We start from the raw sequence: 25,253 nt of genomic DNA on the forward strand, positions 1-25,253 counted from the left end.
CTCTCAATGATTCCCAGCTGGACTCCAACAATTGTCTTTGTCATCACAATCCCAGCATTTGTCTGGTTTCGCCTCTGTGTCGTTTCAATTTTACATGTTAGTTCAATCCACTTTGTCAGCATCGGTGTGTCGCCGTCGTTCTTTGCATAAACTGGCTGCTGTATTCAAGACAGACTGTGACAATAACACAAACTCGGCATAGATACGGATGACACTGTTTGATTCAGAATACCGAGTGTCACGACTGCTATCGCGATAGATGCTTCAACACAGATCAGCTCAGATTTAAAGCATTTTTCTTTGTTTAAAGGTCATGCAACTCTTTATTTATTTTCTTAGCCTCCAAATGTCTATGTGGGTCATCTTTCTTCACACATCTAATATAAGAACCCACTAGGGCATTTTTCTTCTTCAATGACATCCTGGGGAAATGTCATTGATGCTTGAATACTTAATGGTTGAGAAAACAATGTGAGAAAAGTCATAGTTTACATTGGCATTTACATCAGCGAGTAATTACAGTGCAAGTGCTGACTAATGCTAATAAATGTGTGATTATTTCATGACGATTATTATGTGGAGCTGCTCATAATTACACTCTGTTATTATGTTGTTGGTGTTGTAATTAATTCTATTCAATTTAAAATGACAAACACGGCCATGGATTTTTTTATCTAAATGCCGGTATGAAGGACAACCCTTTTTAGCAGTCAGAGATACAGTATTCCTAATCTAAAAACTTAAATTTATTCAGTAAGATAAACATCTATAATCTAGTATAGTCAGGCCTGAATGTCACACAAATGTGGGATTACATGGGAGTGCGTGTGTGTGTGTAAATATATCAGTGCCCACCTGTTCGCTCATACTGTTAATGCCATCTGGCCCGAGCAGGTTGACTGCTTGTTTGACCAGGTCAGTTCGTCCGCAGTTGAGCATCCGGAACCCCAGGTCCTGCAGGAATTTTGCTTCTGTGGATGCAGCGTCCAGTTTTCGTGTGGCACAGAAGCAGTCGTCCGCTCTGTTGAATAAAAAGACAGTCCAGAACCCTGTTACACACCTCAAAACAAGAAATACTATGTTTTATTTTTGTATCAAATCAAAATTATTTTAGTTTATATAAACATTTACAACATGTCATCCATATTCTGCTACACTAATTAGATACAGCTTAGTGCTAGTAATTTGGTATATTTTTTATTTTATTAAATATTATTATTACATCTTAAATAAATATTATTAAATATATAAATATACTTCATATATTTTATTTATTAGGTGTATTTCATTACATTTTATTTTCACAGACAGAACACATGATATAAATACATGTAATGTAATTGTAAATATTACAATTACTTTTATTACATAATGTTACATATTAATTATATACATTATAAATGTATATTAATAATCACATCAAATCACTGTTTTATATATTACAATTATTTATATAACACAATTTTACATTTGCATTATAATACACTATATATATATATATATATAAATAATGTATAATGTAATGTATATTAATTTGATATTGACTACATTGCATTCATATAGATCATTACATAATAAAAAATACTACATGTAATATAATTTTGAATATAAATATGGAATATAAATATTCTTTATATTAAATACATTTTTTATGTAGGCTATTTAACATAAATAATATTCTCTATTATTATATACATATTAAATATTATAAGTCTATATTAATAATTACTTGAAAAAAAGAAAGAAAATAATTTTTAAAATGTAACGTGCTATATTTCCAAATATAAATATGAATTTTTTTATATTACATAATGTTACATATGAATTATATACATATTACATATTACAAGTGTATATTACATAATATAAATATTGCATGTAATATAATCGTAAATAATTATTACAATTATTTATTTACATAATGTTACATAATGTTTATTGTCATATGCATTATGATATAATGTAATTTATATAAATTTGATATTGACTGTACATTACATTCACACAGAATATTACATAATAAAATACTACATGTAATATAATTTCATATAATCTTTATATTAAATATAAATATGTATAATATTACATAATGTTACATCTGAAGCATTTACATAATAAATATTATACGTCTATATTAATAATTACTTGGAATATATATATACTTATTACATATTATAAGTGTATTTTGATAATTACTTGGAAAAAATATATATTTTATATAATATATAATACATACATATTGTATATACAATAAAAACTAAAAGTATATATATATAAATATAACTATATATTTTACAACACAGATACATATGTGTGTGTGTCTGTGTGTGTGTGTATATAAACAAAATTCATACAAATTTATGCAAATATTATAAATAAATATTATAAAATAAATTATTTATAATAATAGAATATTTTTGCTTTTTAACTTTTCAACAAAAAGTCTTACTACACTCAAAAATAAAACAAATTACATTAAAAGTTAAATTAAATTAAAATTGAACCTTTCACTTCAAAAGATTGTTGCCATGCAAAAAAGAAACCCTGACATGAAATGTTGTTTGTTAGCCAAGATATCCTGCATCTGTGAAGGTAACAGTGTGCTCCAGAAAATAACTATGACCATGTAAAAAGCCATTTACATAGCACTTCAGAGCCTGTCACTAGGAAACTAAAGCCACACAGGAAGTTAAAGACACGTAATTCATAAGAGATGCAGTAAGAGTACATGTTATGAGTGTGTGTGTTTGTACTATCCTTCACTGAATGACTAACTGTTAATTAAGGCATTCTATGTGCGTGCCAAATGTGTTTGTGCATATACAGAAACATACTTTATCTGCCGGGGCTCACAGTCCACACCGGGTAACAGCAGTCGGGCTGCCTGTCGTACATCGTCGCTGTCCACAGAGAAGCTCCGGCGGTGCTCTGTGTGCGCCACGGCCACCCGGATCCACTCCATCAGCGGAGGCAACACCAGAAACGGCCTGCAAAGACACAAGAAAGACATATTTGATACGAGAGAAGCAGTTTATCAAAGGTTTTTAAAATCATAAGAAACAAATTCAGTCCATGCATCCGAATTATGTCTGTTAACATATCTTTGTTTCTTCTCGATTCAAATTTGAATGGACACATCTGTTTGTGTGCAGCTTCAGGATACTTTAGAGAAGTAATCATTCGCTTTCTGGTGAGATTACAGTTGCTACTAATTATCAGCGCTAAGCTGCATCTAATTAGAGCGGCGGAATATAAAAGACCTGTTGCCATCCTGACAAGTTTTTAGTCAGAGAAAAAAGAAAGTTGCAGACTTGAGCTGCTCATTATACCACGAAAACACTCTCATTACAGATAAACATGAATCTGAATGCAAAAATATCATTAAATAGCTGCAAATGTGCTTCCGTTAGACTTTTCAGCAGTTTTACATATATAAGATTCAAAACTATTCTTTACAGGGCAAAGGTTGAGGAATATGAGGACGTTGACTCAACTACAATGAGTCATGATGAATATGACCATGAAGCTCTCTCTGTGTTGAATATTTAGCTTCAAGCATTTCCGATCAGCATTATTGCACTGCAGTTTAACCAAGTTTAGAGCTTTGCCAGGTTGTAGATCAACATAACAATGCCAAGAGCTAAATAATATCACAATATGAGAAACACATACACACTTGCGTGAAAAAACATAATGACTTCACAGCTTTTCTCCACCTACACTTTTGTCAAACTTGTTGCAAACACCCGTCCTTGTTAAAAAGCATGCAAGCATCATCATTTCTAAAACATTTTTGAGTCGTCAGTATGCACACTTGGACGTAAATCAAAAAAGAGGATGCGTTTGACCTAGGGGTGGGAATCTCTTGGTACCTCATGATTAAAATCAAATCGATTCTTGGGATCACAAATTTTTTTTGTGCACACTGGACATCGAACGCACCAGTTTTTTTAATATAAAAACACACTAGTCTATAGTTTGGATAATCCTGATTCAAGAAATCAGCGTTTCCTATCAACTACTACTTTCCTAATAAATCAAAAATATTTTACACGTCCTATAAGGGATGTGTCCGAATCTATGAAAGCCTGTTTACGCCACTGAAAAATAATTATAAAAAAGATTGTTGCGACTTATCTCACAATTCGGACTTTTTTCTCAGAAATGTGAGATAAACTCACAATTGCAAGGTATAAAGTCAGGATTGCGAGATATAAACCCTCAATTCTGAGAAAGAAAGTCGCAATTGCGTAATATAAACTCCCAATTGCGAGTTATAAAGTCAGAATTCTGAGATATAAACTAACAATTCTGAGAAATGAAGTCAGAATTGTGTGATATAAATTCGCAGTTCTGTATCAGTCGTTTTTTCTCCTCAGCACTGGACTTTATTTCTCGCAACTGAGTTCTTGCAATTCTGACTTTATAACTCGCAACTGTGCTTTTATATCTCACAGTTCTGAGAAAAAAAGTCAGAATTGCTAGTTTATATGATTCAATTCTGAGAAAAAAGTCAGAATTGCTAGTTTATATGATTCAATTCTGAGAAAAAAGTCAGAATTGCTAGTTTATATCTCACAGTTCTGAGAAAAAAGTCAGAATTGCTAGTCTATATGATGCAATTCTGAGAAAAAGTCAGAATTGCTGTTTATATCTCAGTTCTGAGAAAAAAAGTCAGAATTGCTAGTCTATATAGTAACTTCTGAGAAAAAAGTCAGAATTGCTAGTTTATATCTCAGTTCTGAGAAAAAAAGTCAGAATTGCTAGTCTATATGGTGCACTTCTGAGAAAAAAGTCAGAATTGCTAGTTTATATGATTCAATTCTGAGAAAAAAAGTCAGAATTGCTAGTTTATATGATTCAATTCTGAGAAAAAAAAGTCAGAATTGCTGTTTATATCTCAGTTCTGAGAAAAAAAGTCAGAATTGCTAGTTTATATCTCAGTTCTGAGAAAAAAAGTCAGAATTGCTAGTCTATATGGTGCACTTCTGAGAAAAAAGTCAGAATTGCTAGTGTATATGATTCAATTCTGAGAAAAAAGTCATAATTGCTAGTCTATATAGTAACTTCTGAGAAAAAAGTCAGAATTGCTGTTTATATCTCAGTTCTGAGAAAAAAAGTCAGAATTGCTAGTCTATATAGTAACTTCTGAGAAAAAAGTCAGAATTGCTAGTTTATATCTCAGTTCTGAGAAAAAAAGTCAGAATTGCTAGTCTATATGGTGCACTTCTGAGAAAAAAGTCAGAATTGCTAGTTTATATGATTCAATTCTGAGAAAAAAAGTCAGAATTGCTAGTTTATATGATTCAATTCTGAGAAAAAAAAGTCAGAATTGCTGTTTATATCTCAGTTCTGAGAAAAAAAGTCAGAATTGCTAGTTTATATCTCAGTTCTGAGAAAAAAAGTCAGAATTGCTAGTCTATATGGTGCACTTCTGAGAAAAAAGTCAGAATTGCTAGTGTATATGATTCAATTCTGAGAAAAAAGTCATAATTGCTAGTCTATATAGTAACTTCTGAGAAAAAAGTCAGAATTGCTGTTTATATCTCAGTTCTGAGAAAAAAAGTCAGAATTGCTAGTCTATATAGTAACTTCTGAGAAAAAAGTCAGAATTGCTAGTTTATATCTCAGTTCTGAGAAAAAAAGTCAGAATTGCTAGTCTATATGGTGCACTTCTGAGAAAAAAGTCAGAATTGCTAGTTTATATGATTCAATTCTGAGAAAAAAAGTCAGAATTGCTAGTTTATATGATTCAATTCTGAGAAAAAAAAGTCAGAATTGCTGTTTATATCTCAGTTCTGAGAAAAAAAGTCAGAATTGCTAGTTTATATCTCAGTTCTGAGAAAAAAAGTCAGAATTGCTAGTCTATATGGTGCACTTCTGAGAAAAAAGTCAGAATTGCTAGTGTATATGATTCAATTCTGAGAAAAAAGTCATAATTGCTAGTCTATATGGTGCACTTCTGAGAAAAAAGTCAGAATTGCTAGTCTATATGATTCAATTCTGAGAAAAAAAGTCAGAATTGCTAGTGTATATGATTCAATTCTGAGAAAAAAAGTCAGAATTGCTAGTGTATATGATTCAATTCTGAGAAAAAAAGTCAGAATTGCTAGTGTATATGATTCAATTCTGAGAAAAAAGTCAGAATTGCTAGTGTATATGATTCAATTCTGAGAAAAAAGTCAGAATTGCTAGTGTATATGATTCAATTCTGAGAAAAAAGTCAGAATTGCTAGTGTATATGATTCAATTCTGAGAAAAAAAGTCAGAATTGCTAGTGTATATGATTCAATTCTGAGAAAAAAAGTCAGAATTGCTAGCGTATATGATGCAGTTCTGAGAAAAAAAAGTCAGAATTGTAAGATAAAAAGTCGCAATTACCTTTTTTGTTTTTTATTTAGTGGCAGAAACAGGCTTTCATACAAATCATACTGTGTTCATGAACATGTTCCTTTCTGCAGAAAGGAAATGATACGTAAATACGAGATGGGAGGAAAAATATATTTCATTGCTTTCTCTTGCAATTATATTTTTGGGTAATTATATTGTATATAAATTGTGGGCATCAGGGAACCGTTATTAACATTATTAACTGAAACCGCTTTTTAATGTGCATTCGCATACTTTCACTTTTTACTCACATAGAGTGGCAGTAGGCCACACATATTTTACAAGATTAGATGTTTGTCAGTGGTGTTCAGGATCTGCCAATGATTCCCCATCGTCCTATCAGTCAGATCTCCTTTCTCTGTTTATGTGTTGACTCAAATATATATTATGTCCTGTAAAGTAACAGGCTAGCACTAGCAAGCGGCTAACCATGTCCCTCGAGTAGCTCAGTAAAACGCGCAGTTCGTTTTTTGTGTTTCGCTTTTGGGCACATCCCTACTTTCCATAATAACAAAAGAACAATAATTAATACAATATTTTTTTCCAAACAGTTGCCCTCGCTGAAAATTGGGCAGGATATATTAGTTTTTCCTCCTCCATTGCTGTTGCTGTTTTGTTCCGACAGCATCACGTTGTTATTATTATTATTATATTAACTAGAAAATCGATTTTTGAAATCTGTGAATCGATGCGAATCTTTAGAAGACCTTCTATTTTAAATCGATTTTTTAACCACCCCTGGAAATAAGCCTTTCCAAAGCCCATTCAAGGGAATAAAACCATCAGGCTTTATTTTGAACCCTCTATGTTGGTCTAATTGTGCTTTCTGTGACCTGCGTCTCACAGCTAGCTTTGCACAATCCACACTCTTCCTCCCCGGACACCTACCCACCGCAAGAAAGCCTGCCAGGAATCTGAGCTCCGCCAAAACAAACCGCAAACCCTTCTCTGTTTCTCTTCTGCCTGAATAATGTGCTGCTCTGCTTCGCTTCCCTCCCTTCGAAGAAATGTTTGGAGGAAAGGGACGTGGTTCTCATTCCAGTCTGGAGTTTAAAAGTGAAGCCACATCTGTCTGGAAAATGGAGACTGTTTTTTGTTTGACAACTTCGTATTGACTAGAGGAAGGGAGTTGCCCTGTCTACACATGCACGAGATCTCCTGAAAAATGTCAAGGTCTTCATAAACATTTTGCTTAGATAAATCCCACTGATTTATGGACATAATTTGTCTGTCAGGGTACTCTGAACTAAGGGGAAATACAATTTTTAAAAGCAAACAGACCATACGCATACAAAACTGAAACTAGACCAGAATGAAAATGAATCATGAAAACCTCATGAGTCAATATATATTTATTTATTTGAATATATCTTTATAGTTTTTAAATTATACATTCATAATTTTATAGTGGTTTCAAACAAGATAGTTTTGTCAAGAAGTTATTTACTTATGACTGAAGCTATTTACTAAATTGCTATTATTAAAATAATAAACTAAATAATTATATAAAAAATGATGGACATCATTTATTTATAATAATATATTATTTTGGCTTTTTAACTTCTCACAATGTTATTATATCAGGCTCAAAAATAAAATAAAATAAAACTGACCCCATGAATAAAAACATACTTATTTATTTAAAAATACCTTTGTAGTTATCAAATATTTATAGTTGTTTTATATTACACTTATATTATTATATAACATGTATTATATTTAATGTAAATATGTGAATCACGTAATATAATATTAACGTTTTTAATTATAAATAATATATAAAATAGTTTTATTTATTTTATTTTGTTTTATTATTATTATTATTATTATTATTATTATATTACATGTATTATATTTACATTTAAAATAATAAACCAAACTTTTTCTTATTAACTTTTTACAATATTTCCTTAACAAAAACTAATACCAGGCTTAAAAATAATAAAATTAAATAAAAAAATTAAATGAAATAAAACTAAATAAAAAAGAAAAATGACCATATATTTGAATGTACTTTTATAGTTACAGTTATTATATAATCACAATATTTATATTAGTTTTATATTTATATTATTATATAACATTTATTAAATCTAATGCAATTTATTAAATATCAGTACAATTTATTATTTCAATATTAACTTTAAACACACACCATCATATTTAGGCTTGTATTTTATTATTATTATATTAACATTATTATAATATTTATAAAATCTATTTTTGTTGCAAGTATTATGTATTTTTTTTAAACAAGATAGCTTCAAACGGATACTATTTACTAATTTTCTTAATTAGCTAAAATAATAAACTAAAATAATATTAACTAAATTACAAGGTGGATATTATTTATTTATAATAATATATTATTTTTGCTTTTCAACAACAAATATTATTTCCTCGTCAAAAACTATTACCAGGCTCAAAAATAAAATAAAACAGACCAAAACAAAATTGCCCCCATGAATAAATACATATTATTATATTTGAATATACCTTTATAGTTATTACATTATACAATGGCAATATTTATAGTAGCTCTATAGTAGTTGTATTATTTATTATTATTATTATTATTCTACTCCATTTAATGCATTAACAGCATTTATTAGTAAATTACTAAAATACATATTTTTTTTAATTAAAAGGTGGATACTGATGATTGCAAAATGATCAAACATTGCTACCACACATAAACTGTGAGTTTAAAAATGATTCCTCCTTTAAAATTAATCAACAGTCTTTAAGATCGGTCTAGGAAATAAGTTTCCTACATCTTTCAGTGCATTTCATGCTGGAAACTATGCAGTACAATATGTGGCCAAAAAACAAGGTGGAAATTACAGTGTGCATATGAGTGTTCATCTGCCCCTGGTGTATTTTCCCTCCACAGTAGAAAAGTTAACAGGTTGATGAAATGTCACTGAGCACATCAACAAAAGTCCACTCGACTGAAGTCTGAAACTCAAAGCCACAACCCTGAGCCTCTCCAGACGCTCCTTCACTCTGATCTCTTGTTTTCTTTCTCCATCTCTATTCATTACCCCACCACTCATTTTTATTCGTATCCTCACCTACAATCTATTTGATTTTTTCCCGTTATTCTCTCATCTTTCACTCTCTCTTTTCTTCCTTCTGTGAGAAAGAAATGAATAAAAAAAGAGCAGACTGTCTGTCCCTGGGGAAGGAGGCAGCTTGCTGATGCACCTATTCTGTTAAGCATTGCATGGGCGTCCCACAGGGTCCTTGGGTAGGGGGCTTTTTTATCACATCTGAGTGATGTGGGACAGTCTGGGACGAGTTGTCCTGATGGATTTGTCAATGTGGAGCGGATGCTGAACATATAACTCTATAGCAATCCATTAATGCTCTCTTCCAACAGGAGTCAAGAGTTCTACTATACCTTCATTGTGCTGCAACACTGCATCAGGGAATTGAAGATGACATCTAAATCACGTTCTCCTTGGCATCCCGGTGCCCTTACAGTGTGAATGCGGACTGACGTAACCCCCACGGTGATTGAAAAACCCCATACAGAACAAGGACATCTTGCACAAAAGCAAGAGTGCACTAGATGTCATCTGAAGAAAATGTCGCCACCATCATGTACTGGGTCACTGGATGCTTTGTAACATTGTTTTAAGCAGCTGTTTCTCTATTATATTCTGGTTCCTAGATAAGGCACAAGTCCCTGCTTAAGAATTTTATTTATTTATTTTTTAGGGATTTTTCAGCAGTTTTATTCATCTGCCAGGTGAAAAGACTTAAAGTCACAAAAGCTGAGGTATTGTTTATTTCCACTGCGCATAATTTATTATTCAGGATGCACTGAAACAGATATTTATTAGGGCTCGTAATAAATAGTGAACAATATACTGTTTTTACGGGCCTAAAGTGGTATTTAGATAAGAGGGGTGGCTAGTGACTTAAGAAACACAAAAATATATATCAAATGTATTTTGTATCATATGTATTACTCATATTATATATAATTTATATTTATTATATTTGTATTGAATAAAAAAGTAAAACAAATGTGTGTACTGCAGATTTTAATATTTTATTTCTTGTGACATTAACATTAAATACAAACGAACAAATGAAATTATTTTTAAATCTAAACTATTTATGTAAAATACATTTATTATATTTTAAAATTTATATATGATTATATGTTATTTGTAACAAATAATAAATTATATATTATATATTATAAATTATATATATATATATATATATATATATATATATATATATATATATATATATATATATATATATATATAGTCATATTTATTGTTAACATTTATATTTATATTGTTTGAACCAAATAAAAAAATTGTGTGTAATGCAGATGTGTTTTAATTAGATTTTTAGTGAATTGTAAGAAAATACAAATACATTTGTACAAATGTATTTATCATATTTATTATTCCTGTTATATATAATTTATATTCATATTATTATAAATAAAACAAAAATGTGATTTTTTTTGTGAATTTTGAGGAGAACGCATAAAATAAAACAAAGTAACAAAATACAAATGAGTGATATGACATATATATATTATAATACAAATAAAAAGAAAATTATTTATGTAATATATCCATGTGTGTGTGTGTGTGTGTGTACTTATATATATATTATTCATAAAAATAATTTTTTGATTAATTTTAAGAAAAAAAGTCAAATAAAATGTAATAACATATAATACAAATGAGTGAATTAAGTCATTTTAAAATATAAATGACGTAAAAATATTTTTCCTATTTTTTATGTATATTATATACAATATATATTACATATTAATTGTATCATAATAAAACACGTGTCATGTAAAATTATAAATATATATGTGTGTGTGCATTTTTTTAAATTTTCAACAGTTTTTGAGTTGTGAGTAAACATATGAAAAAGATATATAATATACAGTGTTGGGAAGGTTACTTTGGAAATGTAATAGGTTACAGATTACAAGTTACTTGATTTAAAATGTAATAAGTAGTGTAACTTTTCAATTACTTTATAAAAGTAATGTAACTTATTACTTTTAATTACTTTTTGATTACTTTTCTAAATTTTGAATATTTTCAACTGTTATTCATTTTGAAACATTTAAAGTTAATCATTAACTTAACATTTAAGTTAATCTTACAGTAGCACTCAACATTGATTATTGTCAGACTTTCAAAATCCTTCATCACTTGAATTAAGTAAGGGATAATATACATCTTTATTTTGTGGTAACAACTGGCTACATTATCAACAACATTATCCCACTTATTACACAACTGCTTCATAGATTATTTAAATGTTTAGGTCTAAATTATTAGACACGAAACACTGATCTGAGAGAAATATTTGAACGCAAAGCTTCCATGAAGAAATCAGTTGCTAGCAAACGGCAAGTTCAAATTAGACATTTTAGGTATACAGTGCAGTCTTACCAGTTTTCTTACACAACATTTCACCACATAAATAATTAAGGAAGTAGTACTAGTTTGTTAGTTATCTTATAACCCATTACAGTGTACAAAAAAAAAAAATGGCAGCAGCTGTGTTTGTATGAAACAATAGAGTGAGTCCACGATACCAGGATGACAGAATTAAGAAATTGTCCACATAATACTGAATACCAAACACAAAGCTTCCGCTTCCGCCAAGAAAAATTATCAAGCAAAAATGATCAAACTGTGGTCTAAACTCCAGAAACATTGGTTTCTCAATTTAGAGCAGTCAATTTAATTGCAATTTATGAAAGAAGTCAATTAGATCTGTAAGTGGGGGTGAGTGTGTGAAAAAATTCAGATGTAATCCCATTTGTAATCGCTGACATTATTCAGAAGTAACTGTAATTTAATTACACATGTTTTCTTAGTAACTGTAACTAATTACAATTACATTTATTTTGTAATTAAATTACGTAATTCTGTTACATGTAACTAGTTACTTCCCAACACTGATAATATATATATATATATATACATAGAGAGAGAGAGAGAGAGAGAGAGAGAGAGAGAGAGAGAGAGAGAGAGAAGAAAATATGTAAAATAGCAAAATACAAATGAGTAAATTAAATTTATATTATATATTTACCAAAAAAAAATAAAAAATGAAAAAAGCATTACCTAATTTCAAAGGTGTTGTCTGAATGGTCAAGCAGAGCATAGTTATGATCAAATTAACAGCCAATTAATCAGCTTGGATATTACTAGTAATAATACTAGTGATGACTGCATTAGCAAACACCACAAACCAAATATCAGATTTAAGTATCTGCATGAACCCTGTACGACCTCCTGTGCTGCCTTAATTAACTGCATTACCATGACTTACAGCAGCAACTTTCATGTTTCTAATACACAGCATGCTCTTACCTCTCAGTGTGCAGGGTGATCTTGGAGGGTTCAACATTGGGGTTTTCCCACTCCATCTGAGGACAGTGCATGAAGTAACAGAGCGTGTATAGGGCCTCCGGTTCCCAGTGCACACTGCCAGTGCGGTTCTGATGTACAGGCGTTCCATTGCTGGGGTTCTTGATGTGCAGAGGCTGAAGGTGATGCATGGCACGGGACACCAGGTCACCTACAGGGGGCAGTAAAGACATGCGGTTGAATGCATTAGAATGTACTTTGACAAAGACCCCCAGAAGATTGCGGCTTTGCATCAAATACAGCTTTTACACAGTCTTTGACATAAAACTAGAGGCCTCGTACATCACCGAATGCACAAAGAGACACAGGCAGTGGCACATTTGACAGGGAGACATTCATTACAGGAGGAAATGACAGCTGCAGCATAACAACCTTTTCCCTTTCTCACCGAAAACTGGTACAGGGGATATCGCTCATCTTATGGAGAAGAAACTTGTCAGAATGTCACAATATTTCCATTAAACCTTAAACTGACAAAAGCTAAAATTTCAATAAGAACAAAAGAACCTCAAAATATGCAGTTTTAACTGACACTCGTGAAGTATAAAGTGACTAAAAGTGCTTGAAAAGGCGGCTGTACGGATGAGACTTCATATCACACACGTTTTCCAAAAAAAAAAAAAAATCACTATTCATCCTTTTTTTTTGTAACAAAATTATGCACCTGTTGTGCATATGGCATAACAGACTGTTTTGGTAGTGACAATTTTATGGGATAACACCCAAAAAAACAAAGATGTCACAACCGAAACTTGACCAAATGTTTCAGTCATGACTGTTTTGGTATAGTGATGGAATAAAATCACTTTTTAAAAGAATCGGAAAGACACTTTTAAAAACAACAATGGAAAAAAAATACAAAACTTATTTCAATATTATTCTCATAAATATTCTCTGAAAATAGGGGTTAGGGTTTGGGACAACCACCTCCCAATTGAAAGTACCCAATAAATGATGATTTTATATATATTAAGCTTACTGAAATTTTAAATGTTATTGTTTCAATAGATAATAGAAGGATCTTAGTAAACATCTAAGATTTGAATACTCAAATGTTTTTTAAATGTGTTTTTTGGGTGTGGGACAGCAGTTTGGACCAATTCTGTAGAATCGCCCATATACACAAATTATTAACTTTAGTGATGAAATTATTAGCTTGGATGAATCACTAAGCATTCTTGGCAAAACAAAGAAAAGTTTAATTGGTTCTTTGGGAAATCTTAGCAGTTCGAAACAGAACAAGATCACACAAACACACACACACACACACACACACACACACACACACACACTGCAATTACTGCAAATGTGTGCAAAAGGGAAGTCTGCAGACTCTGTTTTAAACCTTAACTTGTTAACTTGTGTCTGTGTGTGTGTGTGTGCTGCTTTCTTAATTTTATTGGATGAAGCACTAAAGGCAGCAGCTGGTGAATATCACTCTCCATCAGACAAACACAAACATTCCATTTCACTTTCTCTTAAGCACAAACACAAACCTCCTTTGCACACAGCTACACTGGAGGTGCTACTCTATAATGGCCTTGTGAATTATCAAAAGGAAAGCCTTATCAAGAGCAAATCTACTCTCTTTCCAAGTACACTCCTCATTCAAGTTTTATAGAGGAAAGCCAGTTTAAAGAAGGCAATCAGGCAGAGGTTTTTAATAGTTCCTAAGACTTTTCTTTTAAGAAAACGGCGTTAACATGCTTTCCTAATTTCCTAAATTTCAAGGTCACTGCTTAGTCCTATTTAAAGTTATTCTAACAGGAGTACGCTCTTAAAAAGGCGCTTCATGATGCCATTGAAGAACATTTTTTTGTCTAAATGGTTCCATAAAGAACCTTTAACATCTGAAGAACCTTTTCGTTTCACAAAAGGTTATTTGTGGCAAAGGAAGGTTCTTCAGATTATAAAAGATGGTTCTTTGACTGAATGTTTTTTTTGTGGAACCAAAAATGGTTCTTCTATGGCATCGCTGTGAAGAACCTTTTAAAGCACTTTTATTTTTAGTGTAGAAGGGCATTTTTAAACCACATTTGCTAAATTAATTGTATTCTGACGCACAGCATGAAAACCTAAATGAGATATTTGAAAAACAACTCTGATCAAAATTAGAGAACACTTACAGATACTTCCAAGTTATTGGTGTCAATCTGGCACCTGGTTCTAATTTCCTTAATTATGTGACAAACCTTATTTAACTGCCAGCATTTCTCCAGTTTGCACTGAGATTGCAAAATGATGGGCCACTCTAAGGTAACTGAAACCCAGGTTGTCCAGTTACAGGCCAAAGGGATGACCTTTTCAGCCATTGCAAGAGAAGTTAGTTATTCCGAATCTGTGATTTCTCAAATATTGCAGGTTTACAATGACACTAATTCATTCAAGTCCCCCCAAAAGGCCGGTCATCCACGTAAGACAAATGCACGAGAAGACAGGATAACGCAGAGACTCTCAGTGAGGAATGGGTTCAGCACTGCAGCTGGAATTGCTTGCCAGTTCAGTTCTGAACAGGGTAAGGATCTGAAAAGAAAAGTTTAAGAAAAGCCAGACTGAAAATGCACTCTCCAGTGATCAAGCCTCTCAGCAGCAAGAAGAATCAAAAGTCTAAGCTTAACATTGCTGAGGAGCATGTTGTGTGTAAAGTTCACTTTAGCGATGACAACAAGTTTAATTGATCTGGGTCTGATGGGAATATTTTGTCCAGCGTCAAACTGGGGAAAGACTGAGGTTGTGTTCACACTTGTCATGTTTGGTTTGATTAAAACAAACTCTGGTGCAATTGCTCTGTTACTGCGGTTCATTTGAGTAATTGTGAACACTGCCATCTGAACCCAAACAAGCGGACCGAGACCACTAAAGATGGGTCTCTGTCCACTTCCGAATTAACTCTGGGGCCGTTTGAATGAAATATGAATGCAACACTGACCAAATACTTCTAAACAAACCAAAAATAGGAAGTAATGGCAAAATGCAACGCTATGCGACGTTATTTCATGAAGGGAACAAGGAAGGAAAAAGGAGGAGGAGGTGCCGTGAGGCCAAGTATGGTGACCCATACTAGGAATTACACACACACACAGTAGTGAAACCACACAGTTTGCAGGTGGTAAAATAAAATAATATACAAGCAACAATGAGCACGCTTAGTCCAGAAGACGACATTGCGTGTATTTGATTTAAAGTGGTGCTGAGCAGGCCGATCAGTGAAAGTCAAACGCACCTTTTCCTTTTGTTTGGGGTGTTTGGTGAGCTCCGTCACAAATAAATATGTAATTCAACCTGACCAATCAGGTTATAAACGTATCACTATGCCTTTAGGTTCAGTATCTTTAGGTTCGCTGTTAAAAAATGCTAGTGTGAACGCTAAATGTATAATTTATCATTTTCCTTTTTTTAGTCCGGACCAAATTAACCAAACAAACCGAACAACAAGTGTGAACACATCCTTAAGCCCAAGTGCATAAAAAGGTCAGTGAAAGGTGGAGGAGGAAGTGTCATGGTTTTGCAGATGTTTTCTGCAGCAGAAGTTGGGCCTCTTATACAGATACGTGGCAGAGTGAATGCAAATGTTTATTATTCAGCAACATGCAGTTCTTTTCCTGCAAGCATCTTTCAGTCAGCCTGCAATTTCCCAGTTACACTGCAAAACAGCTAAAACAGTTCTTTGAAGCTAAGAACATTGACAAACAGTCCTGATCTAAACCCAACTGAAAATCTCCGGAAAATCTTTGGCTACAAAGTTATGGCTAAGAAACCCAATTATGGGAGAGAATGGAAGAAGAGTGGACCACGATCGCACCACCAGTAAAGTCTGAGAAACTAGTGATGTACGAATTAGTTACTTTTTATAATGAGTAACACTATTATACTCTAAAGTGCTCTGTTTGAGAGTAAGAAGCAAATGAATACAAAATGTCTCTCAAGCATTATATGAAAAACTGCTTAAAACCCATGATCAGAAGACTGGCGTGTTCATGCTCATCAACAGAAGCACACATTTCTTCACCTGTCCAGATGGTCTGAAACACGTCTTTCAAGCTCTGCCAAGCACCATTCATCTGAAGCTAGCCTTTGCTTTATTGTACTGGTGTGTGTGTGTGTGTGTTAGAGGCGGGAGAAAAGTGGCAGCCGACTATGCAGCCGAGCTGCTGTTGTTATTCAGCACCGATCCGTGCAAAAAGGGAACAACTCTCTCAGCAAGAATGTGAATGGGTTTGATTCCAGTGTGACCACTGTCCACCCTGGGAGTTACTGTTAACATTGTACATTTTTGCCTGAACCAGTTTCTATTTTGGCTTTTGCTGCTTTAAGGTGAAATGTCACTGACTTGGGAGCTGCACAAGGAAGATGAGGAGCTGAAATAACAGATGAACTCAAATCTTAAAAAAGCTAGCAACTAATTATATTACATCAATACTTTTTATAGAAAACAACATGTTAGATTTTCAACAGGGGGTCTTGGTGTGGTGCTGCAGGGGGTCTGCTGTTTGAATGCAATTAAACTTTTGTTAAAAAATAAATGATGAAAATTATTGTACCCCATCGGCCTTTGCTTCAAAAAAACTGATGGTTTAGCTCATCTGAAACATGACCTGTGAATCACCTCTGGAGCTCATGGGTGTGTGAGGAGCACAGCTGCAGGCCAGAGGAGTGGAAAGACCTCTGCATAGCACTCGTATTCACCACTGCTGAGCTTTACAGCCGCTGACCTTTCTGAAGCACACAACATACGGCATCAGCAGAAAATATGACTGCTGTGTCAAAATACTAAGAATCAGTTGACTCTGGAAGTGGTGTCACTTCTATCATGATTAAATCTAATCGTCGGAGCTGCACTGACTAACATTATGAAGAAGAACATGATAAAGACATGACTTGGAAAGTATTTTCTCACTTTAATGCCATCTGATTAGTGTAATTATGGTTAGCAAATACTAAAATGAAAATATGAGTACACTTAGTTATCTGAAATAAGAATAAAAAAAAAACATTTAATTGGAACTGAGAAGATGAGAACTCCAAAATGAATTAAAATAAAATGGACCACAATTAATTATTTAATTTTATAACCTGACTTCAATAAGCATGCTCATATATATGACCCTGGACCACAAAACCAGTGTTAAGTAGCATGTGTATATTTGTAGCAACAGCCAAAAATACATTGTATGGGTCAAAATGATAAATTTTCCCTTTATGCCAAAAATCATTAGGATATTAAGTAAAGACTATGTTCCATGAAGATATTTTGTAGATTTCTTACTATAAATATATAAAAACGTCATTTTTGATAAGCAATAGCCTATGCTATTGCTAAACACTTCATTTGGACAACTTTAAAGGCAATTTTCTCAACATTTTGATTTTTTTGCACACTCAGATTTTAGATTTTCAAATAGTTGCATCTCAGCCAAATATTGCCCCATACATCAATGGAAAGCTTATTTATTCAGCTTTCAGATGATGTATAAATCTCAGTTAAAAAAAAAAAAAAAAAAACTGACCCCTATGACTGGTTTTGTGGTCCAGGGTCACATAACTAAACTAAACTAAAATGATGGCCATATTTATTTTAAATACAATATCATTGAACACTGCATTGGCAGCCAAAGAAAAAAACTAAAATAAAAACAAGAACACTACAAAAACTAAAATGAAACAATCATAGAGTGAAAACTAAAACTAAATGACAAATACAAACTGAAAGGAAAAAAGCTTTGGCAAGCTAGCAATGTCTTGGCAAATGCCCACAGTATTGTAGTTTTGCATAGGCAAGTACCACTTAAAATGTCTTCATAAAATGTACATTTCTAGTTTACACTATTATAATCGACACACAACAGGCTCTAAAACACCTGCTGACAAATGGCAAAGTTGGCCCACATATCCAGGTTAGTTAGACACCTCATCCTCCTAGAAGGTACATTCTCTTTCTACGATTCAACAGAGGCTCTCATTTTTTCAACCCAAGCCTTTGGGGCGTGATTCAGCTTTGAAATTGCTCCAATTATAGATCCACAAATTCCCCTTTACTCCCAACTTCACTCGCTACAGAGAAACAGGCAGCCTAAATGATAGATCCTCTACATGGCCTTCTCTAGTCTAATTGCTCTTTGGCGGCTGCTGTAGTTTGGAGGGTGTCAGAAGAGGGGAGAGAGCGGAGGCATTCTCACGTCTTTATACTTTGCCGTAATTATTCTCCGGTCGTTCCCAAAAGGCCTCTCAGGCACACCTGCATTAATCATGAAGAATGACTCGGAGGAACTCCCTCTCTCTCCTCCCTTCAGCAGATGCTGGAGTAGGAGGTGTAATTATGAGGAACGGATCACGCCCCCGTCGAATATGATGCCGCAGAGATGCCCCGCGAGCCCATCCACTCTGCCAAGTGCGATATTGAGGCATAACACTTGACTTTTTTACTTCTTGCGGTAAAGTTTTGCATAATATTGAAAGAGGGAATCGTCGAAGGTAAGCGAAGATGTTCTACCAGCGTTTTTCTAAAGCAGGAGGAGAAGAAAATGAAGTATTACTTTTGCAACTCAATATGGAATCAAAATTAAATGCATTATGCACAACAGTTACCAGCCACCATATTTCACAATCCAATCAATTTCAGACAGATATAATGAAGTCCTGGCCTGTTTTAATATGGAAGTGTGCCACGAACACATTATCTTTCACTACGGACAAGTGAATGTGACCTTCAATGATTTGAATCTTAAGTAGGACGCAATCTAATAATGATGAACCACAACCTGAAGCTTCAAAGAGACGCCAAAGGACAAAGTCAAAGCTGAAAGACTTCTTTTCTTTCCTGGCCTTTCAGTGTCAAAGAAGCATGGCCTCTTTGAAGTTTATTTCAGAAGTGTGCACTGATGGCATTTACAGAGCCATGCAATCTCCTCAACCTGACCCAGACACGTTACAGACAAATCGCCAAGGCCTTTTGGACAAATACAGAAAGAAGCAAGTATTTTTTTGGGTTTAATAATTCAAAGAAATACATTTTTATTGATTTTACAGGTCCTAGACACTAATTATTCACTGAAATTGAGCTTTCGAAAGAATGTATCATTCTTTTTTGACCTGGTTCACAACTCGAACTGAACAAGTCATTCATGAATCAACTCACAGACTCACACAGAGTGATTATGTCAGTTAACAGTTGAGGTAAGATTATTACTAAAATAGTGCATGAGTAATATGAGTAGTTTTATTAATGGAATACTTTTTATAATCATTTTATTTTATGTTTTTGAAGGTCTGCAGCAGCCATAGTCACTATTAATTGTCAATAAAACTACTTTCTGTAATTAAAATAAAGCTAAATCAAAACAAAATACATATATTAGAAAAATAATAAACAAATAAAACCACATCAAATTAATAACATTTAAACAAAAATTTAAATAAAAACATAAAAATAAAGCTAAACTGAAATATTAAACAATACATTTATAAAGACAAAACCACATCAAATTACTAAAATGTAAACTAAACTTTAATAAATAAACAAACAAATAAATGAGGAAAAATAAGACAAAAATGTAAATAAAAATTGAACATACAAAAAGCTAAGTTCAAATATTAATAATATTCAAAACTTTAACCTTTACTAAAATTCGAAATAAAAATTTCTGTAAAAACAAGAAAATACATAAAAGCTCATTTAAAATATGAATAAATACCATCAAATATGGTTTTCTTTATGTTTTCGATAGCTACAACTAAATACAATTTAAATGTTAGAAAAAAAAATTAAACTGAAAAAAGTTACATTGGATTTTTTGCAAAGTGAAATGAAAATAAAGCTAAACAGAAATAAATAAAAATGACAAAACCACATCAAATTATTAACATTTTAATGAAACCTGGACAAAAGCCAATTTAAAATACCACAGAATATGGATGCACGCTAGAACAGTATGATAAATAATGCTAAAAATAATACTAAAAATAAGTAATACTCAACACTGCAGTGTATGAATACAAAAAAAGAGTGATTTCTCTCTCTCTCCCCCCTCTCTCTCACACACACATACACACAAACAGAATAAACAAAGTCATATGGGTTTGCAACGGCATAAGGGTAAGGAAATGAAGACAGAATTTATATTTCGGGTGAACTATAAGTGGAGCAATTACACAGGGAGCAAAAGCAATAAATGTCACTGATTTTCAAACAAATTTCTCTTCTGTTTTAGTCTAATTTGTTTTTGTTTACCGGTAAAAATGCCGTCTCTCGCCATCAGTGATTCTGATTTTGACTCAAGGTCAAAGCCAACAATGGTCTATACCCATCAGTGAGGCAATCTGTAACAGATCAAGGCCGGTGAATCACTGGTTATGCCTGACTAGTCAGCAAATGTGTCACTGAAATAGGTGCCTTCATTTAAAAGTCACACACATCCACAAACAATATTATGCAGTGTGTTTGCGTATGCATATGCTCTCAGGAGGCTGTCATACTAAATCCTCCAGAGAATGATGATTGCCTCATCCACCTTATGTGGCTGTGTGGACCGGAATTATAAAGGCAAACTATCACTGTGGGCCATGATTCATCTAGCTGAGGACCTGACGCCATTAACAATGGCGACTCACAATATCCATCACCCAGAGGCCAGAAGCACAGAGTGTCTCAACTATATGGGTACATTTACAACATGACATCCATTGCAAATAACCACCTCTGGGAAGCCATAACTACACCCTCTTAGTGCAGTTACTATATACTAATGACACTCATAAAACAGCTCTAGTCTTGTAATTTAATTTGACAAACTGTTTGTGTCATTCTTCTTGTCTGTGCTCAGGGACTTTAACCACGAGTGCAATATTGCTTTTGTACAAGAATGCAATAAACAAGTTAATATTAAGTAAATGACAGCTTAAACACAATATTGCCTGTTACTTTGTGTAGTTTTGCTCCACCAATGGAAGTATTGCAAAACAAAGTCATAACAGAACCATTGCGTGTTGTTAAAGAATCGTTAAGGTGAATGATTCAGTGATTCACTCATGACACTGAGCTGTGTTTTTTTTTTTTAACAAAGGCTGTGTCCAAATTCAGGGTCTACATCCTTCGGAGGACTCATTTGAAGGATGTTACGTCACAGCGCCGCGACGAAGGCTGTCCAAATTCATAGGATCCTTCAAATGCAGCCCACAAATACGTCCTCCTTTTCCCCGAATTTGAAGGATGGGTCTGGTGGATCCTTTCCCGTCCTACCTATCCCACAATTCCTTTCGGCAGAGCGCTTCCAGAATTCTCAAATAATGGCGGACGAAGCAAGCGGTAGTAATGATGGAAGTTTAAAAAAAACTGGCGTTTCAAAAAATATTTTTTTACAGCGGTTGTCTAGTTAGGCGTTTGGTTTTAGCGTTAAGCTTATTTTTTTTTTACATTTGTATGTATATATGTTAAAAAACATCACCTTCGTAAACTAGCTTCTTTCTTACTGCCTGTGTGAATATCCCCTTACACACAGCTAATTTCTTGTTAGTGATTGAAGATGTTTTTAACGCTTTTAGGGATGAAAGAGTAGTTATTTTGTTTTGTGCAGTACAGATAACCTTACTTCTTGCTTAGCGCTGTCACGGTTGCTAGGCGACGGGATATAAGCAACGGGGAAGGGAGGGAACTGAAAGAAGTGTAGGCTGTCCAAATTCACTGACACCTACTTCCAGGTTTTGCGGTCTTCGGAGGACCCCTCCTCCTTCAACCTGGTAGGAAGGATCCTAAGGAGGATGCAGACCCTGAATTTGGGCACAGCCAAATTGTTTAAGTGAGCGATTCAATGACTCGTTCATAAAGATGGGCACTTCTTTGGTACCTGAATAAAGTTGAGTTTTTGAATGAATCGTTTAAGTGAATAATTCAATGGCTCATTTGTAAAGATGGTCATTTGTTTTCGTCACTGAATTAATCAGCACTCTTGAATGAATCAGTTGAGTGAGTCATTGACACCTGTCGCCATCTACTGGCAAATCAATGAAAAATAGCAGAAAGGCTCATTGAAAAATCCCCACCACAAATGCAGAGACTAACTATGGAAGCCCATAGTCATTGAATAAAAATAAAAAAAGTAAATTTTCTCACAATTCTGCCTTTTTTCTCAGAATTGTGAGTTATAAAGTCAGAATTGCGAGCTATTAACTCGCAAAACTGATTTTTTTCTCAGAATTACGTGATATAAACTCAAAATTGCGAGTTATAAAGTCCAAATTGCAATATAAACCTGCAAATCTGACTTTTTTTCTCAGAACTGCCAGAACTGCGAGTTTTTAAATTAGAATTGCTTGATATAAACTCACAATTGCAAATTATAAAGTCAGAATTGTGAGATATAAACTCGCAAATTTGACTTTTTTTCTCAGAAAAGCGTGATATAAAATCACAATTGCCAGTTATAAACTCACAATTGCCAGTTATAAAGCCAGAATTGTGAGATATAAACTTGCAAATCTGACATTTTAATAAGAATTGCGTGATGCAAACTCACAATTGCCAGTTATAAAGTCTGAATTGCAATATAAACTCACAAATTTGACTTTTTTTCTCAGAACTGCGTTATATAAACTTGTAACTGTGAGTTACATAGTCAGAATTGCAATATAAACTCGCAATTGCAAATTATAAAGTCATAATTGTGGGATATTAACTCGCAAATTTGACTTTTTTCTCAGAAAAGCGTGATATAAACTCACAATTGCAAGTTACAAAGCCAGAATTGTGAGATATAAACTTCCAAATCTGACATTTTAATCAGAATTGTGTAATACAAACTCACAATTGTAATTTATAAAGTCAGAATTGCATGATATAAACTCGTAATTGCAAGATATAAACTTACAATCCTGTCTTTTTTTCTTAGAATTGTGACCTTTTTTTTGCAAGATATAAACTTACAATTCTGTCTTTTTTCTCACAATTGTGAAATTTATCAATTCTGAGATTTATAAAGTTGCAATTCTAACTTCAGTGGCAAAAACGGGCCATAGACTGTCAGACTGTCTGTAAGGCATAAACAGTGATGCTAACAGTAAAAAAATCCCAGTTGCACTGAATATTAAATTCTAGGACCGGAACGAGCTGTTGTATAATCCTTAATTAATCACATATATTACCAAAGGCATGCAAAGCACAGTAACTGCAAAGTATAACACTGAACATGGGATTCAAGTTAATTGATTTATCCTGAAGCAACCCTAAACCCTGATTCCAGCTGCCAGGGGTGTTGCTTTCTAAGCTTTTCTCATGTTTTATGCATGTATGATGGTACCTCTCCTAGTGGCGAAACCTGTAAGGTGGTTCCCAAAGAGCCAGAGCAGGATTAGTGAGTGGCAGGCTGGCTTACCTTTATGCCCCTAAATCTCATTTTATGATGAAATATGTTGAGTTATATGACGACTCATCTCATAAAACTGATCTCAGGGGGTGACATGGGGAATATAAAGCAAGACATAGGAATTCAGAAGTGCTCTTGAGTGCTGGGAAACAAGACTGAAGGATTAAGATGACCTGGGTCTGAGTATGCTTATTAGCTAAGTTTATACAACAAACCTCTGAGGTGCTCAGGGGAGTCTTTTATTTAAAACACTGGTCTTTTAAAGCTAAAATGATGTGATAGCTCTTTTGCATAATGCAAGTGTGCAAAATTCATGAGGATTTGTTTAAACATGAAAAACACAAAATATCTTTTGTGCTCCACAGAAGACAGAAAGTCATATGGATTAGGAAATCGATTTTGGGAGAACTATATCTTCAAAGGAAGAAAATTAGCTGAAAATGTTCTAACCCTAAGGCCATCGCAGATGTAGATGAGTTTGTGTTTGAGTTTCATCGAACAGATTTGGAGATCACTTGCTCACCAATGGATCCTCTGTGGTGAATGGGTGCCGTCAGACTGAGAGTCCGAACAGCTGATAAAAACATCACAATACTCCAGTTCATCAATTAACGTCTTGTGAGGTAAAAAACTTTGTGTTTGTAAGAAACAAATCCATCATTAACGCATTTTGAAATTTAAAACTATTGATTCTGGTTCAAGTATCAGTTCATAATCCATAATAATGCTTCCTCCAGTAAAAAGTCTATCCCCTGCTGTCCTCTCACAACAAAACCAACAAAACATATTTGTTTTTGCTTGTAAACTGTGCTTGATCTGTTCAGACTTCTTTTGAAAAAAAAAAAAATCAATATAATAGAGTACTAATTAATTACAAAACTGCAGCTTTCACTTCAAAATACATTAATTGATGGACTGGAGACATGTTTTTAATCAGCTGTTTAAACTCTCATTCTGATGGCACCCATGCACTACAGAGGATCCATTGGTGAGCAAGTGATATAATGCAAATTCCCCAAATGACCCTGGATAAAGAAAAAAACCCATCTCTATCTTGGATGGCCTGAAGGTGAGT

The 25,253-nt window shown here is 33.4% G+C and overlaps 1 protein-coding gene across 2 annotated transcripts in view; it reads right to left on the reverse strand.

Moving 5' to 3' along the window:
* Positions 1-25,253, reverse strand: part of LOC141333624 (ankyrin repeat and BTB/POZ domain-containing protein 3-A) — a 198,704-nt gene that overhangs the window by 23,235 nt on the left and 150,216 nt on the right. For both annotated transcript variants that reach the window (XM_073838679.1, XM_073838678.1), the window contains exons 3-5: positions 12,768-12,975; positions 2,835-2,987; positions 856-1,021 (exon numbers count right to left, since the gene is read on the reverse strand). In XM_073838679.1, the coding sequence (XP_073694780.1) occupies positions 856-1,021; positions 2,835-2,987; positions 12,768-12,975 (527 nt within the window). The remainder of the gene's footprint in view (positions 1-855; positions 1,022-2,834; positions 2,988-12,767; positions 12,976-25,253) is intronic.

The sequence above is a fragment of the Garra rufa genome, chromosome 4, assembly GCF_049309525.1.
Source record: "Garra rufa chromosome 4, GarRuf1.0, whole genome shotgun sequence".
Classification (NCBI taxonomy): Eukaryota; Metazoa; Chordata; class Actinopteri; order Cypriniformes; family Cyprinidae; genus Garra; species Garra rufa.